This window comes from Nannospalax galili, unplaced genomic scaffold, assembly GCF_000622305.1.
Source record: "Nannospalax galili isolate Female #2095 unplaced genomic scaffold, S.galili_v1.0 scaffold879, whole genome shotgun sequence".
In the NCBI taxonomy this organism is placed as follows: Eukaryota; Metazoa; Chordata; class Mammalia; order Rodentia; family Spalacidae; genus Nannospalax; species Nannospalax galili.
In genome coordinates, this window is record NW_008346261.1 from 3,412,050 (window position 1) to 3,433,315 (window position 21,266).

Sequence of the window (21,266 nt, forward strand, 5' to 3'; positions counted from 1 at the left end):
AATGGGCTATGGTGTTTGAACATCACAGTAATTGCTTTCTTCTGTTCCTACCCCAATTCTTCAAAGAGAGTAGGGTGAAGAATTAAGAAAATCTCCAGAGAAGTGAGTCTTTGCCTGTCCTCATGCTCTTCCAGGCCACACTGGGCCCAGAGTCTTGTTTGGGGCATAGGAAACCCCGAGGCCTCAGGGATCTCAGTTCTGTGACAGCTAGGGCACCTCTCCCACTGTTCACCAAGTTCCTGGACTTTGAAATTACTAGTAGGATTCCCTACCAGGAGTTCCTTTCCCGAGCCCTCATTTGAAGGGTGCTGAAGATTGGAAAGCTTTCCACTTGGGGGCCTCAGGTGTAGTGGACTTTCTGTGAAGAAGTGGACAGAAGGACAGTGGAAGCTGTGACTTCTCAATTTCTTCCATGATCCATTCTGGAGTTCTGTGAATTTCCTCAGGACTTGGGGTGGGAGTCAATTAGTCTAGGCTGGCCTAGGCTGGACCTGGAGAGAGCCCAGCCTAGCTCCCCAGAGCAGGAGAGAAGAAAGTTATCCTAACCAAAATAGGGCCCCACTTGAGTATCTCACTGCCCTCCTCCTGCCCCCTCCCTGCAGGCAACTGGCTCAGAGAGGCCCACTAGCCCCTGCTGCTTGCTTGGGGAGTGGGGAAGAGAGCAGAACCTGAAACTGCTCCCAGCCTGCCTGGCAGACCTGCCCCAACAGGCTCTCCCTGGGAAGACAGGCCTAGATCAAAGCACTGGGAGGATGAGTAAGTCCCTCACTGGCTTCTCTTCCTGCCACCATGACTTGCAGAAGGGTTAACTCCTTCACTGCCTGCAGGAAGGTCCTGGCTGGGAGATGGGGATGTGGCAGGTCGAACCTATGCTCTGGTTGATCTGACCCCAGGCCCAGAGCAGCGCCTTCACAGTGTCTGTGCCTGGCGGTTGGTTGTTGTGTTGGGTGTTGCTGTTGTGCTCTTATCTTCCTCCTTTCATTCCCCCACATGCCCCCAGATTCCCCCCACCCCGGACTCTTCTATCTGCTCTGCATGGCTGGCTAGATTTTGCTCTTCCACGTGTGCTCTTGTAGTCTTTGGTGAGCGTCCGTGTGTACCCGTGCACAGTTGTGTCCTTGCGGGAGCAGTCCCTCCCAGTCTAGTCATCTAAGGGAGAGGATGAAGGGATGAAGCAGCAGACAAGGAATCTAAGCCCTTGAATTGGAACCAGAGAGCACTGGCGAGCTAGATGGGCAGGGAGAGAGCACCTGTGTGATGGGCTAAGGCGAGGCGTGGGGTCTGCCACAGAAGCCTTGGGTCAGAACAGTGTCCCAGGTTCTCAGCACTCTGTCTGCACCGGGGGAACATTCCACAGACCCCTCTGGTCAGGGAGGGCTGGGCCCTGCATGGCCCAGCTATGTGCTGAAGGAGTTCTTTCCTCTTCTCTCCCCTCTTCCTCTGTATCCGTCATCATGCTGGTCACTCCCTGTCCTTTGCTCTATGAGAGCAAATCTGCTTGATCCCTGAGGCAGGAGCAATGTCGTATCTGTCCTTAGCCCTAGAGCCAGAGCCACCACCTGGCACCCAGTAAACCCTGGATGGGGGTTTGTTCTGTTACAAAAGGAAAGACTGAATGCTGTTCTTTGAAGGCAGTGGGCTGGGGCAGGCAGGGATCTCACTCTCCCTGACTCCTTGTACCTGTACTTGTGAGTGTGCAGAGGTGCACTGGAGTACACATCCTAGGAAGAGATGAGTGTGTGGGACTGAGGCGCAGCTACGACTGCGCTGTACCCTTGTAAGCCTCTGCTATGTTTCTGCAGGCCCGCATGGCTGGTGAGCGAGGAGCCAGTGCGGTGCTCTTTGACATCACTGAGGATCGAGCTGCTGCTGAGCAGGTATCAGGGACATGGGAGTGTTCCAGGAAAGGGCTGGGGTTCCCGGGGGGAGAAGAAATCACAACAGCTCTTAAGGCACTTTCTTCTCTACAGCTGCAGCAGCCCCTGGGGCTGACTTGGCCAGTGGTGCTGATCTGGGGTAATGATGCTGAGAAGCTGATGGAGTTCGTGTACAAGAACCAGAAGGCCCATGTGAGGATTGAGCTGAAGGAGCCCCCAGCCTGGGTGAGCACGTCAGGCCTCCAGCCTTGCACCAGCACCTGCAATCACCTCCACTTTGCCCACCAGCCCCACGGACACCTTCAAGTCCAACTCCATCCTTCAACCATGTGCCTCTTGGAGTTTCTCCCTCTCTGGTCCTCATCTACAGGATGAACAGATTGGGCCTGATGAGTTCTGAATTTGCTTTCAGCTCTGTGGTTTCATGGCATGGAGCAGCAGAACCTGCCTGCCTGGTTCCTGCACCCTCAGCCCCTGGTGGGTGCCTCTCTACTCCCTAGGATTTTCACCCAGCTGCTCACCAGAAAGCAGCTCCCACCTCACAAAAGGGTCCTTTCCTTCTTTTTCCCCAAACACATGGGTTTCCAGATAAGACTTCTCACAGCTACATCTAGATCATCCTCTTCTGCAGCCCCCAGGCAGAGAGGCACTACCTAATCCTAGGTTCATCCCTCAGCTCTCAGGGCTGGGGGGTGCTCAGGAGACCCTTCAGCTCCTCGTCTCCCTGTTCCTCCTGTTCCTTCCCATCTTGGTCCAGGCCCTTCCAGGATATAACCCTTTTCCTCTCTGCTTCCCCTCACCTCCCCAGCCAGATTACGATGTGTGGATCCTCTTGACTGTGGTGGGCACCATCTTTGTGATCATCCTGGCTTCAGTGCTGCGCATCCGGTGCCGCCCCCACCACAGCACGCCGGTGAGCAGTGTGCACTGCCTGGTGGGAGGGGGAAGGAAGAACGTGAGCAAGGCAGGTGCCTTTATGCATATGAAACAGTTTACACCTAAACTTTCTAGGCTCTGATTTCAGGCAGCCTCTCCCCGTGTCACCCAAATATTCATTCAGAAAATACACTGAGCAATACATATCAGACACTGTTCCAGGTGCTGGAAACGGCACTGTGAGTGAAAACGAAAACCTCTACTCATAAGAGGTTTTCATTCCAGAGGGAGGAAACAGACAATAAACAACATAAGTAAAATGTGTAATAGTTTTGATAGGATGTGCTTGCTACAGAGAAAAATAAAATAGCAAGGAAGAGAGGGAAGGCGCAGGAGACAGGGCTACCTTCTAAAACACAGTCCAAGTAAGTCAGCACTGAGAAAATGGCAGTGCAGCGCAGACCATGATGAGAGAACATTTGATCTATCCAGGGGTCTGGGGAGAGTGTGATAAAGTTGGAAAGAACAGTAACTGCAAAGACCTTGAGGCGGAAGTACGCCTGGGCTGCTGGAGGACTGGCATGAGGCCTGGACTAGGGAGTCAAAGGGCAGAGGAGGCCAGCCAGGTCAGGAAGTTCACCCGGCTTCCTAGTATTAGACTATTCAGGCGATTACCAGGCCCTTTTTTTTTAAAAAAAAAAAAACTTGGGTGAAATGGGAACTACTGGAAGAATCTGAACACAAGGAGTGCCATGAGCATTTAACATGATCACTTTTTTTTTCAGGGCTCTAAATTAGTTTCTTGTGTCCTCCATTATCATGACTTCTCTTGCGACAAAACTAAAATATACATCCGTTTCTTGCTCTTCTGAAGCGCCTCCACAATTCCTCAAACACTCCCAAGATTCTTTAGGTCTAGAGACAGGCCGCTTTTTTTCTTCTGCCGGGCCTCAGGCTCACTCCATAGTCGCGGGGTACGGTGGGGCCCCCCCGCCGCCCCAAGCCAACTTCCGGGGCTGGGCGGGGCAGCCCCACGATCACTTTTTTTTTTTTTTTTTTTTTTTTTTTTTTTGTAAGATGGCAGAGCATGAGAGCATCTCTAAGGCCGGTTCTTGAATGCACTGTTGCACAAACAGCACGTAGGGAGCATTTCCGGAGCAGAAACTCCCGTTTCCCACCGTGCTGTCTTTAATGCTGCATTCTAACCCCTTTTTACATATATTCGTATGGAGCTTGGCTCGTGATAAAGAGCACAGATATGGAGAGGTGGCTGGCCTTGAACTCACAGAGATCTGCGTGTCTCTGCCTCCCAAGTGCTGGGATTACAGGTGCCCGGCCATCAAGCCTGGCTAACATGATCACTCTTAATACTGTGTGGAGAATTGGCCCCAGGAAAGCAAGGCTGGATGCAGGGAGACCAGATAGGCAAGTGTTGCCAAAATCCAGGAGCAGTGGTGGCTTAGATTAGGGAGATTGTAGTGAAAGCAGTGATAACCAGTTATTACAGGTATATTTTGATGGCAAAGCCAGCAGATTTAATGATGAATTGTTTATGGGTATGAGACAGGGAGGTTAATGATGGCTTCAAGATTTTCTACCTGAGCAATTAAAAGAATGCTATTCATGAGGTGGAGAGGATTAGGGCTCAGGGAACAGCTGTGTAGTTGGAGGCAGCTAGTGGGATTAGTTCAGTTTGGGGCATACTAAATTTGACATACCCAAGTTAAGAAGTCAAGAATCAGTCAGATAAAAAGTTTCTCTCATGGGTCATCAAAGGAACACAGAGTAATGGAGTAAAACAAGGTGGTAGGCTGGGAGGTCACAGCCATGTATGAGCTGTGAAGGGATACACCCCCCAAGGGGGGTCATTTGGCTGTGTGATCTAATGAGGTGATCTAATGAGGTGACAGAACTGAGTCCAAGCTGGGACCCAGGGATGAGGGAAGAGGAGCTCTTGTTCCAGTCTGAATCCCATTCCTCTTCCCAGGACCCTCTTCAGCAGAGAACAGCCTGGGCCATCAGCCAACTGGCCACCAGGAGATATCAAGCCAGCTATAGGCAGACTCGGGCTGAGTGGCAGGACTCAGGCAGTAGCTGCAGCTCAGCTCCTATGTGTGCTATCTGCTTGGAGGAATTCTCTGAGGGGCAGGTAAGGCAGGCTTGGTCACCTTCATGACTAGGGAGAGAAATGGAAGCTGGGATGGGGATGGACAGGTCTAGGGCTGGTATGGCCACCCGATGACACATGTCTTATGTGTCCTCCATGGCAGGGATCACCCTACAGTTTGGTCACCTTCTTGGTCTTTTAAGAAAAAGCAATATTGTTGAGAAGTGTCCTGTGCCAGGCCACAGTGGTGTTTTAAACACATTATCTCATTTTAGCACTATGGCAGTGAAGGGTGGGTAGTTAGATTAGGCTCTTATCCTTCAGAGCTAAAAACCGTCTGTTAAGAAACTTGAGCCAAGTATGGTGGCACATGCCTATAATTCAATTCTTGGGAGGTAGAAGCAGGAAGATCAGGAGTTCAAGGTCATCACTGGCTGTGTTGAGTGCAAAATTAGCCTGGGCCATGAGAGACTCTGTCTCAAAAAAAAAGGAAGGGAGGAAGGGGGAGGGAAGGAAGGAAGGGGAAGGGAGGGCGGGAGGAAAAGGAAAGGAAGAGATACTTGCCCACTGTCAAGTAGTGCAATCCAAATCCACCTGCTACCAAAGCCTATGCCTCCTAGTCTCCTATTCTTTTGCAAATAGGTGAATGTAAGAAGGAAAGACTAAGGGGAGTCAACGAGATGTTCTTAAGTAACTTTTGGACACCCTTGTTTTCTCCAGGAGCTACGGGTTATTTCCTGCCTCCATGAGTTCCATCGTACCTGTGTGGACCCCTGGCTATATCAACATCGGACTTGTCCCCTCTGCATGTTCAACATCGTAGGTAGGAGGTGGACCAAGGACTCTCCTGTGTGCAGGCAGATGGGTCTAGAACACAGCTGCCCTCTGGGAAAGGGTTTCTGCTGTGAAACAAACTTTGTGCACTTCCACAAAGCGTTTTCTGCCTCACACTGCCCAGAACCACCTTGTCTTCTGGGGAAGGCTGTCCATATGGTAGACATCTTCATTATTTTAAAGATCTTGTTTGTTTGTTGTTGTTTTTTTTGTCTTTTTTGAGACAGGGTCTCCTTGTAGCCCCAGCTGTCCTGGAACTCACTATGTAGACTAGGCTGGCCTCGAACTCACAAAGATCCACCTGCCTCTGCCTCGGAAGTGCTGGGATTAAAGGCGTGCGCCACCACACCAGGCCTAAGATCTTGTTTTGATGACAACATTCTTGATTCTAAATCTGAGTTACTTGCATAGTCGTTATTCTAATTTCCCATCAATAAAATACTGTATTCTAACAAATCAGTATATGTGACAATTTTCTAAAAGATGAAAGTAAAATATCTTGAGGAAAGAGAACCCTGTGCTAATCCACCCAAAGGGACAATAGGAGGTAATGGTGGCACTGGATAAAAGAGCCCCAAATGGCTGGTGGAAGGATCAGGGATTCACAACCTAACTGGAAGGGGCAGGAGAGTCCCTGGCATGGGTAAGCTTGAGATGTCCTTGTTCTTCAAACTCTGAGCTCAGAGGCTCTTCCAGATCAAATAGGATAGCTCTAGCTTCACCTTTCTGAATGCATTCTCTGTATGTTTGTAAAATCAAGTGCCTGTGTTCTTCATTCTTTTTTTCCCAGAGGGAGATTCATTTTCCCAGGCCCTGGCATCCTCTCCATCTTACCATGAACCAGGCAGGAGACTGCACCTCATTCGTCAACATCCTGGCCATGCCCACTATCATCTCCCTTCTGCCTACCTGTTGGGCCCTTCCAGAAATTCAGTGGCTCGGCCTCCAAGGCCTAGACCCTTCCTGCCATCTCAAGGGCCAAATATGGGATCTCGGCACCAGCGCCTCTCCAGAGCTGCACATGTGCGGGCATCAGGCGAGCAACAGCACCTGACAGTGGCCCAGCACCCCTATGCACAGGGCTGGGGACTGGGCCGCCTCCGATGTACCTCTCAGCATCCCACAGCTTGCCCAGTGTCCCTGCGCCGGGCCAGGCCTCATGACAGCAGCGGATCTGGAGAAAGCTACTGTACAGAACGCAGTGGCTACCTGGCAGATGGGCCAGCCAGTGACTCCAGCTCAGGGCCCTGTCATGGCTCCTCCAGTGACTCAGTGGTCAATTGCACGGACATCAGTTTGCAGGGCATCCATGGCAGCAGTTCTACCTTCCGCAGCTCCCTGAGCAGTGACTTTGACCCCCTGGTGTACTGCAGTCCTGAGGGGGATCTCCCGGGAAAGGGGTTGCAGCCTAGTGTGACCTCTCGACCCCGTTCCCTAGACTCAGTAGTGCCCACAGGGGAAACCCGGGTTTCCAGCCACGTCCACTATCACCGCCACCGGCACCATCACTACAAAAAGCGGTTCCAGTGGCATGGCAGGAAGCCTGGCCTAGAAACGGGGGTCAACCAGTCCAAATCTGCTGTTTCTCGGACTCAGCTCCAGCCAGAGCCATCTTTCCCTGACCAACAGTTCACCAGACCCAACCCAACAGCTCCTTCAATGCTCCCCAACCCACAACGGCCCAGGGCCCTTACAGAGCCAGTCCCTGGACCAGCGGAAGCTGCCAGCCCCAGCCCCGGTCCCAGCCCCAGCAGTCTTCTGAACTTGCAGAAATCCAACCTCCCTGTCCGACACCCACAGAGAAAACGGCGGGGTGGTCCTTCAGAACCCACGCCAACCTCTCGGCCCCAGGACTTGACTCTGCACCCAGCTTGCCAGGTTTTCCCCCATTATAGCCCCAGCCTGGCATACCCTTGGCCCCCAGAGACTCACCCATTGATCTTCAGACCTCCAGGCCTGGATAGGAGGCTGCTACCCGAAGCCCCAGGCCCCTGTTACTCAAGTTCACAGCCAGTGTGGTTGTATCTGACTCCTCACCGGCCTCTGGGACCACACCCACCTGGAGAGGGACATTCTGAATGGAGTTCTGACACCCCAGAGGGCAGGCCATGCCCTTACCCACACTGCCAGGTGCTATCAGCCCAGCCTGGTGAGTTTTCAGGGGAAGCAGATGTTGTGGGGAGAGGGGAATAGAACTGGGTATTGAAGGGCAGGTGAAGATAGCCACAGGGATTGATGAAAGCTGAGAAGGATAAAAAGTATTTATAAACAGAAATCACGGGTAGTTTCCAGCTGCCTTGGGGGCACCTAAAACCCACTTAGGGCTTCACTTCTAAGCACACTTGTTAATGAGGCCAACTACATGAAATCCAGTGCATCTCGGTGTCACAGCCAGTGGTGCCGGTGTAAATTCTCAGCTTTAACCCAAAGCTTTGGGCATTTATTTGCCCAAGGAGTCCCCTTCCCTTCCAGGGTGCTCTGCCTCCACTCTTTCCCAGCCTTGGGAAATATCGTGTGGAAGATACACTTCTTTGTCTATACCCACTGCTAAAAGAACCCTTCCACCTCAAAAGAGGACCCAAAGGTCCTGAAATATAAAGCCAAGAATCCTACAGGCAGGACTTGGGAGCGACTGTCATTCATTCATGCATTCCTTCCTTCTGATTGCATGTTTGCTGTATGCTAGGTTCCTGGCTGGCCAGGAGATGCAGGTCCATGGGAGACAGGCATGCAAACATTTAGCATGTAGGATAACAGTCTCCACAGAGTCCTGTAGTGCGAGCTTTCACCAGATGTTTGGTGGTTCCTTTTGGGCTTTGCCATGCATACTTTGAGTGCTGCCAGTGCCAGACCATCAGCTTCCTTTGCTCTAAACTCAGAACTAGTTCCAGTGCCTCCCTTTCCTTGCTCCTCACATCCTGTTACCCCGTTACCTGTGTCTCTATTAGTTTTGTCAAATTCTCTAAGTCTGCTACTGATGGCCCCTGCCCATGTCAGTTACACCCTGAAGGTCAAAGCAGGAGCCTCCTAGCTCTGCCCTTCCCTCTTTCAGAGCTGTAAAGGTGAGGGGATGCATGTCATGTTGTGTCCCATGCAGCTGCGGAGCCCTCTGCCCTCCACACTGCTACCAGGGTCATCAGCCTTACAGTGAACTGCTAAAAATTCAGTGCTGTTTGTCCACAACAAGGAAATAAACCCAATATGATTCTGCCTTCAGGGCTGTCACACCAGCTAGCCCCATCTTCCTTCCCAACTTGATTTTCCCCTTTCCTTCCCTTCTGCCCTCTGCCTTAGTCAAGTTGGATAAACACAGTTCCTGCTGCCCAGAACTTCCCACTGACTTCCCTGTCCCTATAAACCCAATTCTAACCTATTCCTGTAAGTCTGACTCATACACCCTCACTTTCAGGAAATCGCTCCTCATTGCTACACCTGGATGTGGTCTTTCCTCACCCTTGATGCATCTCTTATGACCGTAATGTCATGATATCCATGTGTATGCATGCCTTCTCTCCTCTGAGGTGGTTAGGTCTGCTTATTCTTTTGGATATTCTATTCGGCACATGGTAGCAGGCCAAATTCACAAAGAATGCTTAATAAATATTTATGGTGTGAATTAATGAATAGTAAGTACTGGTAATACAGTGGTTGCTGTATATATTTCTCTGGGTTTGTTTTCCTCTGCTTTGTTTCCCAATGGGACTCCTCTCAGCTTTCAACCTAATCACCTTTCCAGACAGATTTCCTGCTCCACCCTCTCTGCGGTCCCCTCCCAGCTACATTCTCCACAGGTGGGAGAAGCAGGAGCCTAGATGGACGCTCAGTGAACTCTTTCCTCCTCTCTCTTCTCTTGCAGGCTCGGAGGAGGAGCTTGAGGAGCTGTGTGAACAGGCCGTGTGAGATGATCAGACCTAGCTCAAACCATGAGTGTGCTCCAGATGGCTCAGCTTCTAGCCAGCACAGAGTCCGCGTCCTGGGAGAAGGAAGGACCTTAGCAAACATATCTTTGCCACACTTCCTGGAACCACTGGAAGAAGAGTGGTGACGGTGGGTGGCAGGAGGTGCTGTTTCCTGCCCACAGCTCCCAATCTTGTCTGCAGAACACACAGTGCAGCAAGTTTGTGTCCAGCCAGACAACCAGCCAGTGTGCATCTGTGGGCTGGATCCCTGGAGGCTGTTTTTGAGGCCAGGACGCTAGGAATGGATGTCTAGGTGTTACCAAGGTGCTGCTCTTTTCCCCAGCCCTACCGGGGTCTCCTTTGCCCCAGGCTTCAGATTCACATAAGCCAGTGGGCATGTGAATACATGACCATTTCTCACCTCCTTCCTTGGGTTAGTTCTTCACACCAGCTTTGGTCTCACCAGGGTGCAGCTTCATCAGGGGTAATCCCAGCTTTGCTGTTTTCCTTCTTCAGAAAAGAACTAGGGGTTTAGGTGAGTCTTGTTTTCTGAAGAGGTCTCTGCAGTCATTGCCTGACCTGGTGCGAGAAGAGGCATGAAGAGGTTCCCTCTTCCTGTTCTCAAATTCGTCTTAAATTGTCAGGTCAGAGAGAAGGCTCTGGGAAGCTGGGGTGTAAAGTTCTGTCCCCTGAGATGGGGACCAGTGCCTTGACATCCTGGGATGAAGCTCTTGTCAAACTCCTTGTCACTCCAGCAGCCCCAGTGGAGGTGGAGAGCAAGGGGAATGGGATGCTTCCTTGAAGATCTGTCTCACAGTCCTGAAGCAGGCAGAAAGGAGAGAATTTCTGTTAGATTTCATCTGGGAAGGGGGAGGATGGAATGATAATGAAAGCAAAATTACAGCTAAGTGGACAGCAGAGTTCTTCTCTGAGAGGTTTTCAGAGAAAGGATGGGGGAACAGCCATGTGTGACCTCTTGGGTTTGCAGGACCCAGAGGTGCACCTCCCCAGCATAAGCCATACAAACCAGTGACCCAATGTAAGGCGTGCATATGGAGTGGAGTTGGAACAAGAAGTTGGCCCGGGCAGCTTGTATCATATGGGCAAGGGCTGAGGGGCCCCCTCTAGCCTTTCACCCCAGGACTTCCTGACCACTGTTAGCCCCTCAGGCATTATCCTTGCCTGGAATGTGAATGTGGGGGCAAAGCGGGCACAGGATCCTACTTGGGAACTTTCTTTTCTCAAAGTAATGGGGAGACTGGCACCCAGGCACCCTCATGGGTATTTATATCTGAACCAGACAGAAAGATGCTTGAATCAGGCACTATGTTGAGAAATGTATTTATTTGCTAATATATTTATCCATAAATATGATCTGGCTTTGTGGTTTTGTTTTATCATGACTGTCACTCAGGGTAACAATTTCATCTTTTTGTTTTGTTCGATTTTGGAGACAAGGTCTCAGGTAGCCCCAACTGGCTCCAATTCATAGAGCCAAGACTGAGCTTGAACTCCTGGTCTTCCTGCCTCTACTTTCCAAGTACTGGGATTATAGGAATATATCATTATGCCTAGATTCATACATTACTTATGATATCAGAAGCTAGTTGGGGTGGGATGGTTTTTAAGCCCGTAAAATCATGGCTTAATGAGATCAGAAAAAAGAGCACGCCTGGATGCTCATGATTCGGTCATATGTCATTGCACTGTTCACCACTTTTAAGATGCTTCTGCTTCAGTGACTTACTTTGTAGTTTTCAGCAAATATTGTGCCTCTATGTGTGTATGTGTGTAGTGTTTGTGTGTGTACATAAGCGTGCGTGTGGAGGTGTGTTCAACTTTGTGGGCACCTGTGGAGACCAGGTGTTGACACTGGGATGTCTTCCTCAATCACTCTCCACCTTGTTTTTCAAGACAGGGTCTCTCACTGAATACAGAACTCACTGTTTCAACAAGACTGGCTGGCCACTGAGCCCCTAGGATGTGCCTGTCTCTGCCCCCCAGTGCTGTGGTTACAAGCATACACCACCATGCTCGGGTTATATGGGTCCTGGGGATTCAAACTTGGGTCCTCATGCCATTTTCCTTCTTCAGAAAAGAACTAGAGGTTTAGGTGAGCACAGTAAGCACTTTACCCATTGAGGCAGCTCCCCAGCCTGGTGCCTGGCTTTTTTCAAAAATAAAATAAACCTCCCTTAAGAGTGGATACAAGGCTTACAAGAGCAAGCAGAGTGAAAACAGATTCCAAACTGGAAAGTTATTATTGAAAGCATCCAAACTCCAGTCAAGGACCATTTGAACACAGCATGGGGCAAAGTCAAGAAGTAGTCTTGCCTTTAGAAGTTGTTTCAATTAGAAGAGCTGGAAGGACAGAACAGCGGGGATTGCAACTATTTATATCCCAAAGCTCCAATTCAGATCAACACAAATGACTAATGTTCTGCCTACAGTCCAAGAGAGCTGGTGCTTTCTCTGTATGAATTGGCTTGTGTCAGGAGCGGTTTTTGCTCTCTTCACACTAGTTTCCCCTGCTTCTCTAGGATGGTTTCAGGATACTAGGTGTCCCGGCGCCCAGTTTAGAAAGAGCAAGGCATTTTGCTTCCTATAACTGGGGTAGGGGAGTATGAGACGCCTAATCTACAGATGTTCTCAAGGAACTGTCTAAATGCCAAGAGTTGTACAAAGCGTAAATTATCAGCTGGGAAACAACGCAAACTAGAAGCTTTTAAGAGGAATTAAATATGCATTCTCCTCCACCCCCAGCCGTCAGATGGGCTCTTAGGCTAGCATTCCTGTGGACAGCAAAGAATCCCTATCAGGCTCTCACAGTTACAAGAAGGGGTGGGGCATCGCTGGATTTGTTTTCCGTGTCTGCGGAGACAATCCAGAGAGACAAGGGCTCACTGTCTCAAGTTTTAAGCGCAACCAGGACATGATGATGCATGCCAGAATTCTCAGCATTCAGGAGGCTGAGGCAGGAGGATCGAAGAGTACAGATCAACCTGACAACATAGGGAATTCTGGGTCAAGCTTGTCTCAAAAAAGTGAAATAACCGGACGTGCGGGGCCGGGCCAATAATTCCAGCACTCTGAAAGTGAAGGCAGGAGGATCAGAAATTCAAAGTCATCGTCTGCTGCGTAGTGAGGTGGAGACCAGTTTAACATGAGACCTTGTTTCACTAAGCACATAAAATAAAAATAAAGTAGGCAAACAGAAAAGAATCTAGGTTGTCAACGGGGATCTTAAGAGCAGTAAGGCCTGGAACTAGCAGGCGACATCAAAACGCCCGAGGCTAGAGCGCTCAGCTTCAGCGCTCCTCTCCTCGCGCTCTGCGCATGCGCCGGCTGCTTCCCCCCCCCGCCCCACCCAAGTCCCCTTCCCAATGGCCGCCTGCGCCGCTCTCCCGGCGCTGACCCAGGTGGCCGCGCGCGCCACCCAGGTGTCTGCCGGCCGCCCCGCCTCCGCTCTCGGCGGGAGAAACCATCTCCTTGCCACGGGAGGGGGAGGGGCGGGGCCAGAGCCCTCATGCCCCGGAAGGGGAAGTAGAATAACGGAAGTGCAGGCATTCTGGGTAATGCTGTCAACTTCCGGTGGCTGTGGTCCTTCTGACTGTATCTCCCTGTTCTTCGGTCGGTGGACATGGCTCTGGAGACTGTGCCGAAGGACTTGCGGCATCTGCGGGCTTGTTTGCTGTGTTCGCTAGTCAAGGTGTCCGTCGGGGAACCTAGTTGTAGGAGCGTTTGGGGAGACAGAGTGGGAGAAAAGGGTGAACCGGCCGGAGACGGAGACGAGGAAAGAAAGATGTGGGAGATAGCCAGGGGAGGGGGACGCCTGAGGGAGCCATCGTTTACGTCGCAGGAACACGAGCAGGTCCTGCAGCTGGGGGCACGGGCCCTCGTACGTGCTTTTGAATCCTTTCGAGGAACTGATGTTGGAGCGCAAAGACCCTAAGGGAGCGCGGGAATCTGCACCCGAGAGTCGTTGGAGAGGGTTCCTGACCCGGAAGAGACTAGAGAAAGTAGCTTAGGCGGCTCTGGGAACCAGAGAAAATGTGAGAGCGGAATTTAGTAAGCGTTTGGGAGCAGTAGGTGTTGCACCTGGTTAAAAAGAGACTGTACCGAGAACCAAGATGTTGACTGTTTCAGGATACTAAGAGATACCTCATAAACCCTATTTTTGTTTCCTCCCAAGACTATAGACCAGTTTGAATATGATGGTTGTGATAATTGTGATGCATACCTACAAATGAAGGGTAACAGAGAGATGGTATATGATTGCACCAGCTCTTCATTTGATGGGTAAGCCCCTTTACCATTCCTTCACTTGTACGCCACTTTCCCTGACCCAAGAGGTAAATGTGGGACAGATCCTTTGGGGTCATAATGCTAGTTGGTCTCAACAGTTATTTGGGACCCACACATCCTATGGATCCAGTCCAGAAGCCACTAGTAGTTTCTGTGTATTTGACATGTGGCCAGTTCAGATCGAACTATGCTTAAATGTCAGATATACAGCAGATCGAAAGATTGAGCGTGAAGAAAAAGAACATGAAATCATCAATTTTTTAATTAGTTAAATATTGAAGTGACAGAGTTTTAGATTTATGGGTTAATTTCATGTTTTTCCCTTTACTGTTTTAAAAGGTGGCTAGAAGAAAATTTAAAATAATGTATGCTTTTATTGTGTTTACAATAACTTTCACTGCTCTGTCAACTCATTGATAGCAGAGGTTTAACCTGTGCCCTACTATCCAGCACAGGATTTGGGAGGTGGTAGATGCTTAATGTTGAAGGACTGGGAGTATGGTACAACAGTAGAGCATGTGATTACCATGCACAAGGCCCTGGATTTAATTCCTAATGCTTCTCCAAAAATGTTAGATGCATGAAGAGCCATTTTGAAAGAGAAGGGAAAGGAAGGTATAATAATGGTAAATAATTACCTCATAACTCATGATCTTCGTTGCACCTGTTGACATGAACCTGTAATCCCATCACTTGGGTGGTAGAAGCAGGAGGATCAGGCATTCTGGACAAGCCTGAAGCTACATGGTGAGTTTGAGGCTAGCTTGGCCTACATGAGGTCTCCTTTAAACCAGGCTGGGTGTGGTGGCCCACGCCTTTAATCCCAGCACTCCAGAGGTAGAGAGGCAGAAAGATCTCTGAGGTGTGGCACAGACCTGATGACCTGCGTTCAATCCTTGGATCCCACAAGGTGGCAGGAGAGAATCAAATCTGAATACTTGTTCTCTGACCTAGCTTGCATGCACATGCATTCACAAACCTACCCACCCGTATAAAATATATAAATTCATAATTAAATAATAAAAACAAAATAAACCTGATGATCTTGAAGAGGCTTACAAGCCCATATGAAGAGTTTTCTTTTGACAAAATGTTGCTTTGGCGAGGAGAAATGAGAGGGGCATGGATGGCCAGGTCTTCCCTAAAGTAGCGGTACTGCTTAGTTTCTTCTAGCTTCTACGCCAGTTAAGGATTGGCATACACACTGGGCTTGATACCAGTACTTGTTAAGGTTCTTTCAGGTGGGACTGATTTCCTTTATGGAAGAATAAAAAATTGGGCAAAAAGTACGTTGACATGGGGAAGCTTTAGTTCCTTTTTGTGCGTATACTTACTCATATATTCCAGTCCCTTTGTTCCCTCCTTAGCCACTACAGGTTGATGAATGAATAAAGAAGCTGGGTGTGTTGCTGCAACTGCAGTCCCAGCACTCAGGCTGAGACAGGGAGCTCACAAGTACCAGGCAGGCCTGGGCTATATGACAAGATTCTGCCTGAAAATATAAAACCTAAAATAGATTCCCATCTAGAAGTAAAATTCTTTGCTAGCTATTGTTGAGAGATGGTTAAGAGTTGTGCAATGAGATGATCTGAAACACAATGTGAAGCCTTACCAATTTAACCATATTTATTTTAAAGATTTGGGTTTTTTTGTTTGTTTGTTTTGGTCTTTTTGAGACAGGGTCTTCCCGTAGCCCTAGCTGTCCTGGAACTCACTGTGTAGACCAGGCTGGCCTTGAGCTCACAGAGATCCACCTGCCTCTGCCTCCCAAGTGCTGGGATCAAAGGTGTCCACCACCACACCTGGCTAAAGATTTGTTTTACTCTTTTAATTGTGTGTATGTGTGTGAGCATATGTATAGGTGCCTGAGGAGGCCAGAGGTGTGGGATCCTCCTGGAGCTAGACTTATAGCTGGTTGTGAACTGACCTTCGTGATTGATGGGAATCAAACTCTGGTCCTCTGCAAGAGCAGTATGGACTCTTAACTACTGAACCATCTTTCTAATCATTTTTTTAAAGTGATGTAGCCCAGGCTGTCCTAGAGCTTCTGATCCTCTTGTCTCCTCCCAAGTACTGAGATCATAGGCATACACAGCCACACCCAGCTTGAGTATAACTGTTTTAAAGTATATAGTGCAGTGATATCACTCCATTTATATTGTCTAACCATTATCTCCATCTCTAGAGCGGTTTTCTGTATCCATTAAGCTTCCCATTCCCATTCCCTGCTTCACCAGCCACCATTCTTCTGTCTCTATATGTAACTGGAATCATCTTTGTCCTTTTTATTTGGTTTATTGAACACTTAGCATAATGTCTAAAAGGTTCATCTATGTCAGAATATGTATCAAATTTCCCCTTAAAAATACTTGAATTATGCATGTGTATTTTCACATGAGTGCAGGTGCCCACTGAAGTCAGATGCATTGGATCCCTTGGAACTTGAGTTACAGGTGGTTGTGAGCCTCCTGATATGGGTGCTGAGAATCCCACTTGGGTCCTCTGGAAAAGCAGTAGTGGCTATTAGTCACTGAACCATCTTTCCAGCCCCCAAACTTCCCTAAGTTAAACTGAATATTTCATTATATGTATATGTAACACCTTTTAAAAATCTGTTGATGGTTGTGGGCTTCTTTTTAAAGATTTGTTTTTATGTGTGTGTTGGTCTGCACATATGTATGTGCACCTCATGTGTGCCTAGTGCCTGAGGAAGCCATAAGAGGGCGACAGATACCCTGGAATTGGAGTTACCCAGGTGTAAGTGCTGGGAACCAGACCCAGGTTCTCTGCAAGAGCTGTTAACCACTGAGCCATCTCCAGCCCTGATGGTCATAGGTTTCTTACCTCTTGACTATTGTGATAATACTGCTATGAATACTGATGAACACATTCTGCTTGAGTTCTTTCTATCTTTTGGGTATATGTCCATTTGGAATTGCTATCATAAAGTCATGTGTTAATTGTTTGAGGAACTGAAAAACAGTATTTGAATGTTCCACTTTCTCCCATCCCCACACACTTTGTTGCTTTCGGGAGTTTTTGTATTTTATGTGTACGAGTGTATTGTGTACGTGTAAGTGAGTGCATCTGTGTCGTGCAATGCTGAGGAGGTCAGAAGAGGGCTTCGGATTCCCCTGGAACTGGAGTTAAGAACAGTTCGTAGCCATTGTGTGGGTGCTGGGAATCAAACCTGGGTCCTCTGAAAGAGCAGTCAGTGCTCTTACCCACTGAGCCATCTCTCCAGCCCCTATTAAAGCCATTTTAAAAAGTTTTTTTATTTTCAGTGCTAGAGATTGAACCCAACATCTCACATATGCTAGGCAAGCTGCTACCACTGAGCTACACCTCAACCCCAGTGTGTTACGTATCTTGTATGTTTATTGTCTGTCCAAACCCTCCAGCCATGGTGGTGCAAGATTAATCCCAGCATTTGGGAGGTAGAAGCAGGAGGATCAAAAGTTTGAGGCCATCCTAGATTACTTAAGGAGACCTTGTCTCATAAAAAGAAAAGAAATTAAAAAATCAGTCCTTTCCTCCCTCCCTGCCCCTCCTTTTTTTCTTTTGTTTTTTTGTTTTGTTTTGAGACAGGGTCTCATATCATGCAGCCCAAACTGGCCTCAAATTTAATATGTACTAGAAGATGACCTTAAAGTCCTGATCCTCTTGCTTCCTCCTCCTGAACACTAGGATTAAAGGTATGTACTGCCATGCCCAGTCAAAACTAGGCTTTCAACATCTTTAAATCTGGTTGGGTTTTGTTTGTTTTGAGTTGCAAGAATTATGTATTCTAGTGCATATACTTTTAAAGAATCAGCAAGTCAGAGGCTAATGGAGAACGAGGGAGGGCTAAATGATATCTGCCAGAGGTAGAAGAAGCAATTTTTTTTTTTTCTTTTAAAGAGCTGTAGAATTTGTGTCTGTCTGTGCGTGATTGAATATTGAACTTAGGGCCTTTGTGTATGCTAAGGGAATGCTGTATTCCCCCTTTTTTACTTTTTGTTTTGGGCATAGACTCATTCTAAGTTGCCTAAACAGTTTGAACAGTCTTCCTACTTGTGCTGGCTAATCTTGGTTGTCAACTTGACACACCTGGGAAAGGGAACCACCTTTGAAGAATTGCCTCCTTTACATTTTCTTGTGGGCATGTCTTTGGGGCATTTTCTTGATTGCTAATTGATGGTGGTTGCCATCCCTGAACTGGTAGGCCTTGGCTATATAAGAAAAGTAGCTGAAGGGCTGGGGAGATGACTCAGCGGTTAAGAGCACTGGCCTCTCTTGCAGAGGACCTGGATTTGGTTCCTAGCACCCACATGGTTGCTAACAACAGTCCATAATTCCATTCCAGGTGATCTGACGCCCTCTTCTGGCCTCTGTGGGTATTACATGACACAGATGCACTTACATGCATACAGGCAAAGCATTCATACATGTAAAATAAATAAAATTTAAAAAAGAAAAGAAAGGTAGCTGAACAAGCCAGTAAGCAGTGTTCCTTCATGGTCTGTGCTTGAGTTCCTGCCTTGGCCTCCCTCCATGGTGGTCTATAACCTGTAAGATGAAACAGACAAGAACACTGCCTCAGCCCGAGTGGCTGGGACTACAGGCTTGCCCCATCAGGCCTGAGGTATAGGATTTTTGAGGAAGTTGAGATGAGGTAGAAAGATTTCAGATAAAAGGAGTAACTAGAGCAGAGGCATAGTTTGGAAAAACCAGGGTACGTTTAGAGGAGTGGAAATTCTGTTAGATTAAATCATTTGGGTAACAGGGACTGTAGGCTGGAAGGGTAGATAGTGAAGGACAGAGTGTGCTGACGGGGGAGACAGCCTTCATACATGCCTATCCCAGAGCAATCTGCAGGGCCAGGTGGTTCTTCTCATCCTACTTGTCAGTCCTGGAGGTGAGGTTAGTTGCCCTCAAACCACATGGTGAAAACAGACCCCAGCATTATTTTGTTACCAGGAGAACAGGGAATATGGGCATGGAGGAGGCTGTCAACATGTCAGTGCCTAGAACAGACCTGATAGTATAGGCTCTGGAAACTTTGATTGGATGAATAACAGAAATAACTGCCCTAGCTGCTCATGGCACCTGGCTGGTCTCTCTTACTCAAATAGTGACTTTCTGTCCTTAAATAGCCTTTCTGCTATCCTGCCTGTGGAATTGGAACTGCTGGGAAAGGACTGTTGGAGTAAGGAGAAGCAGCACTTAGGTAGCATCTACCCTCTTCCAGTCTCGGTTCTAGGCACTTTCATGTACTATCTGAAGTAGAGTCTCAGCTTTCTAGTGAAAATCTGTGAGATGTCTCCATATGTACTTCAGACTGATAGTTAATTAGAGGAAGGACTTGGCCAACCCTTAACTCATTCCATTATTTTGACAGACCACTTTGCACTAGGCTCCAGGCCCCTAGTTGTTGGGTTGGTTGTAATCAGGAGGGGTCACCAGCTGCTAAAACTCTTTACTGGCCAGCCAGGGACATAGAATGAAGAACCTTTATCAGTCCCTTCCCAAGTCAGCTCCTTCCCAACATTAGAGCTATTTTCCAGCTTTCCTTGGTGACCCAATATATGACTTTCTCCTGGGGTTCCTTTCCCAGAACCTGAGCTTGCTGAGTAGACCTCTGTAGCAGGGTGGGTTCAGGCTGACTCTTTCTTTTCCCTCTCTAGAATCATTGCAATGATGAGTCCAGAGGACAGCTGGGTCTCCAAGTGGCAGCGAGTCAGTAAGTCTCTCCTTATCCTGGCCTATTCATTGTTGGTAATGTGCTTCAAGGTCAAGCAAGATACCTTAAATCAGCAGGGTGTATGGTCCCATAGTGGGAAAGATGGGATTATAGGAAAGACAAGCCTTAGAGCCAGCAAGATGGCTCAGCAGCACCAAGTCTGTTAACCTAAGCTAGATCCGTGGGACTCACATAGTAGGAGGAGAGAACTGACTTCTACAAGTTGTCTTCTCACTTCTACATGTGTGCTGTGGCATACACACAAAACTTCCATTTTTGGTTTAAGCCTCCATTTGGTCTTTGGTCTTAACCATTGTAATTTCCTTTTTTTTTCAGGTAACTTTAAGCCAGGTGTGTATGCAGTGTCAGTGACTGGTCGCTTGCCCCAAGGTACTAACAGCTGTAATAGCCAGTGTTCACTTACTGTACCTGCCCCTGTGGAAGCCATTCTTTTATGTGAATTAACACCAATAACGTCCTTTATCACCTAAGCATTTGGCCCCAGAACCCTTATATTAAAGATTTATTTTATGTGTTAAAGTGTTTTGCCTGCATGTATATCTACACACCATGGAGTGCTTAGTGTCCAAGGACACCAGAAGAGGGCACCAGATCCCCTGGAACTCGAGTGATAAGCAGTTTTGAACTTCCATGTAGGTGTTGGGAACCAAACCCAGGTCCTCTTTAAGAGCAGCAAGTGCTCCTAACTAAGCCATCTCTCCAGCCCCCAGAACCCTTGTTTTTATGACTATATAAGCCCTACTTTCTCTTTTCATTTTACCTGGTAACTATTTGCTAGGCACTTTGCCTGGATCTTCAGCAATAACAGAGCAACCACCACACAGGAGTCTTGAAGAGCAGCTTATGAACTTGGGTTTGTTTGTAACCCCATCTCACGAGGGCAGATGACGGCTTTTGTCTTCGTGAATCTTTTCTTATGGAACTGTTTCTTTTTCTATCACAGGAATTGTGCGGGAGCTGAAAAGTCGAGGAGTGGCCTACAAATCCAGAGACACAGCTATCAAGACCTAGCTGGGTGCAGGCCTACAGCGTCTTTGCTTTTTGCTTCTGGCCTTTGCTTGTTTTGTTGTGGAACTAAACAGGCAGAACTTCAAACTTGCCCTCCAATCCAGAATCAGCAGACTACTGAGCAAGCAGTACCCCGGGTCCTTGTGTCATTTCACCTTCTTTGGAGTGCTGGTGGAAGTGGGAGAGCTGGGGTTGGTGGATTCTCGGGGACTAAATTGAGGGGAGAGTAAGATGCTGCTTTTCCTACCCATGCCCGTGAGCAGAACCTGGGGTCAAATGCCAATAAACACGAACCTCTGGAGTGTTCTTAGAGCTGTGGCACATGCCTCATCTTCCTTTCCCTTTCACAGTAAAGACTTACCCTGTGAGCACTGTGGCAGCTCAGCAGAGGCCCTTCTCTGGCCCTGTTTTTGAGGCTGCAGAGGTATAGACTGCTGTGCCTGCTGGTGCGTCACTGAGAGATATGTCCTGAGGCAGGTAACCTGACTGGAAGTCGAGCATCCTGATCCGTGGCCCTGGCACAGCACTCACCTTTGAAGGAGTCCTGAGGCGTTCTGCTGCCTTTTACCCCTTGGCCCCGTGTGGTACCTCTTTGTCCTCCTCTGTCTACTGCTCTT

At 48.4% G+C, this 21,266-nt stretch overlaps 2 protein-coding genes across 3 annotated transcripts in view; both read left to right on the plus strand.

The window, feature by feature from the left end:
• Rnf43 (ring finger protein 43) overlaps positions 1 to 10,967 on the plus strand; it is a 72,829-nt gene extending 61,862 nt beyond the window's left edge. Inside the window, exons 4-10 of the mRNA XM_029568104.1 lie at positions 1,803 to 1,877; positions 1,971 to 2,102; positions 2,686 to 2,790; positions 4,741 to 4,902; positions 5,581 to 5,683; positions 6,485 to 7,843; positions 9,551 to 10,967. Coding sequence (XP_029423964.1) covers positions 1,803 to 1,877; positions 1,971 to 2,102; positions 2,686 to 2,790; positions 4,741 to 4,902; positions 5,581 to 5,683; positions 6,485 to 7,843; positions 9,551 to 9,594 — 1,980 coding nt within the window. The 3' untranslated portion in view covers positions 9,595 to 10,967. The remainder of the gene's footprint in view (positions 1 to 1,802; positions 1,878 to 1,970; positions 2,103 to 2,685; positions 2,791 to 4,740; positions 4,903 to 5,580; positions 5,684 to 6,484; positions 7,844 to 9,550) is intronic.
• A 2,192-nt stretch (positions 10,968 to 13,159) lies between these two features.
• Positions 13,160 to 20,967, plus strand: Supt4h1 (SPT4 homolog, DSIF elongation factor subunit). Of its 2 annotated transcripts, none has more exons than XM_008842693.3 (5): positions 13,160 to 13,302; positions 13,786 to 13,892; positions 19,565 to 19,620; positions 19,957 to 20,010; positions 20,585 to 20,967. In XM_008842693.3, exons 1-5 carry the CDS (start codon positions 13,234 to 13,236, stop codon positions 20,650 to 20,652), a joined length of 354 nt encoding a protein of 117 aa, XP_008840915.1. In that variant the 5' UTR covers positions 13,160 to 13,233; the 3' UTR covers positions 20,653 to 20,967. The 2 variants fall into 2 exon arrangements, with proteins under 2 accessions (XP_008840915.1, XP_008840916.1); XM_008842694.3 differs by having other exon boundaries at positions 19,957 to 19,971.
• Positions 20,968 to 21,266: the final 299 nt, after the last annotated feature.

Bases quoted from the DNA above. Each gene is read 5' to 3' on its own strand.
- Supt4h1 (XM_008842693.3), top strand. From the start codon at position 13,234: ATGGCTCTGGAGACTGTGCCGAAGGACTTGCGGCATCTGCGGGCTTGT. The intron at 19,621-19,956 runs GTAAGTCTCTCC...TTTTTTTTTCAG, and splicing joins CTCCAAGTGGCAGCGAGTCA to GTAACTTTAAGCCAGGTGTG. The intron at 20,011-20,584 runs GTACTAACAGCT...TTTCTATCACAG, and splicing joins GACTGGTCGCTTGCCCCAAG to GAATTGTGCGGGAGCTGAAA.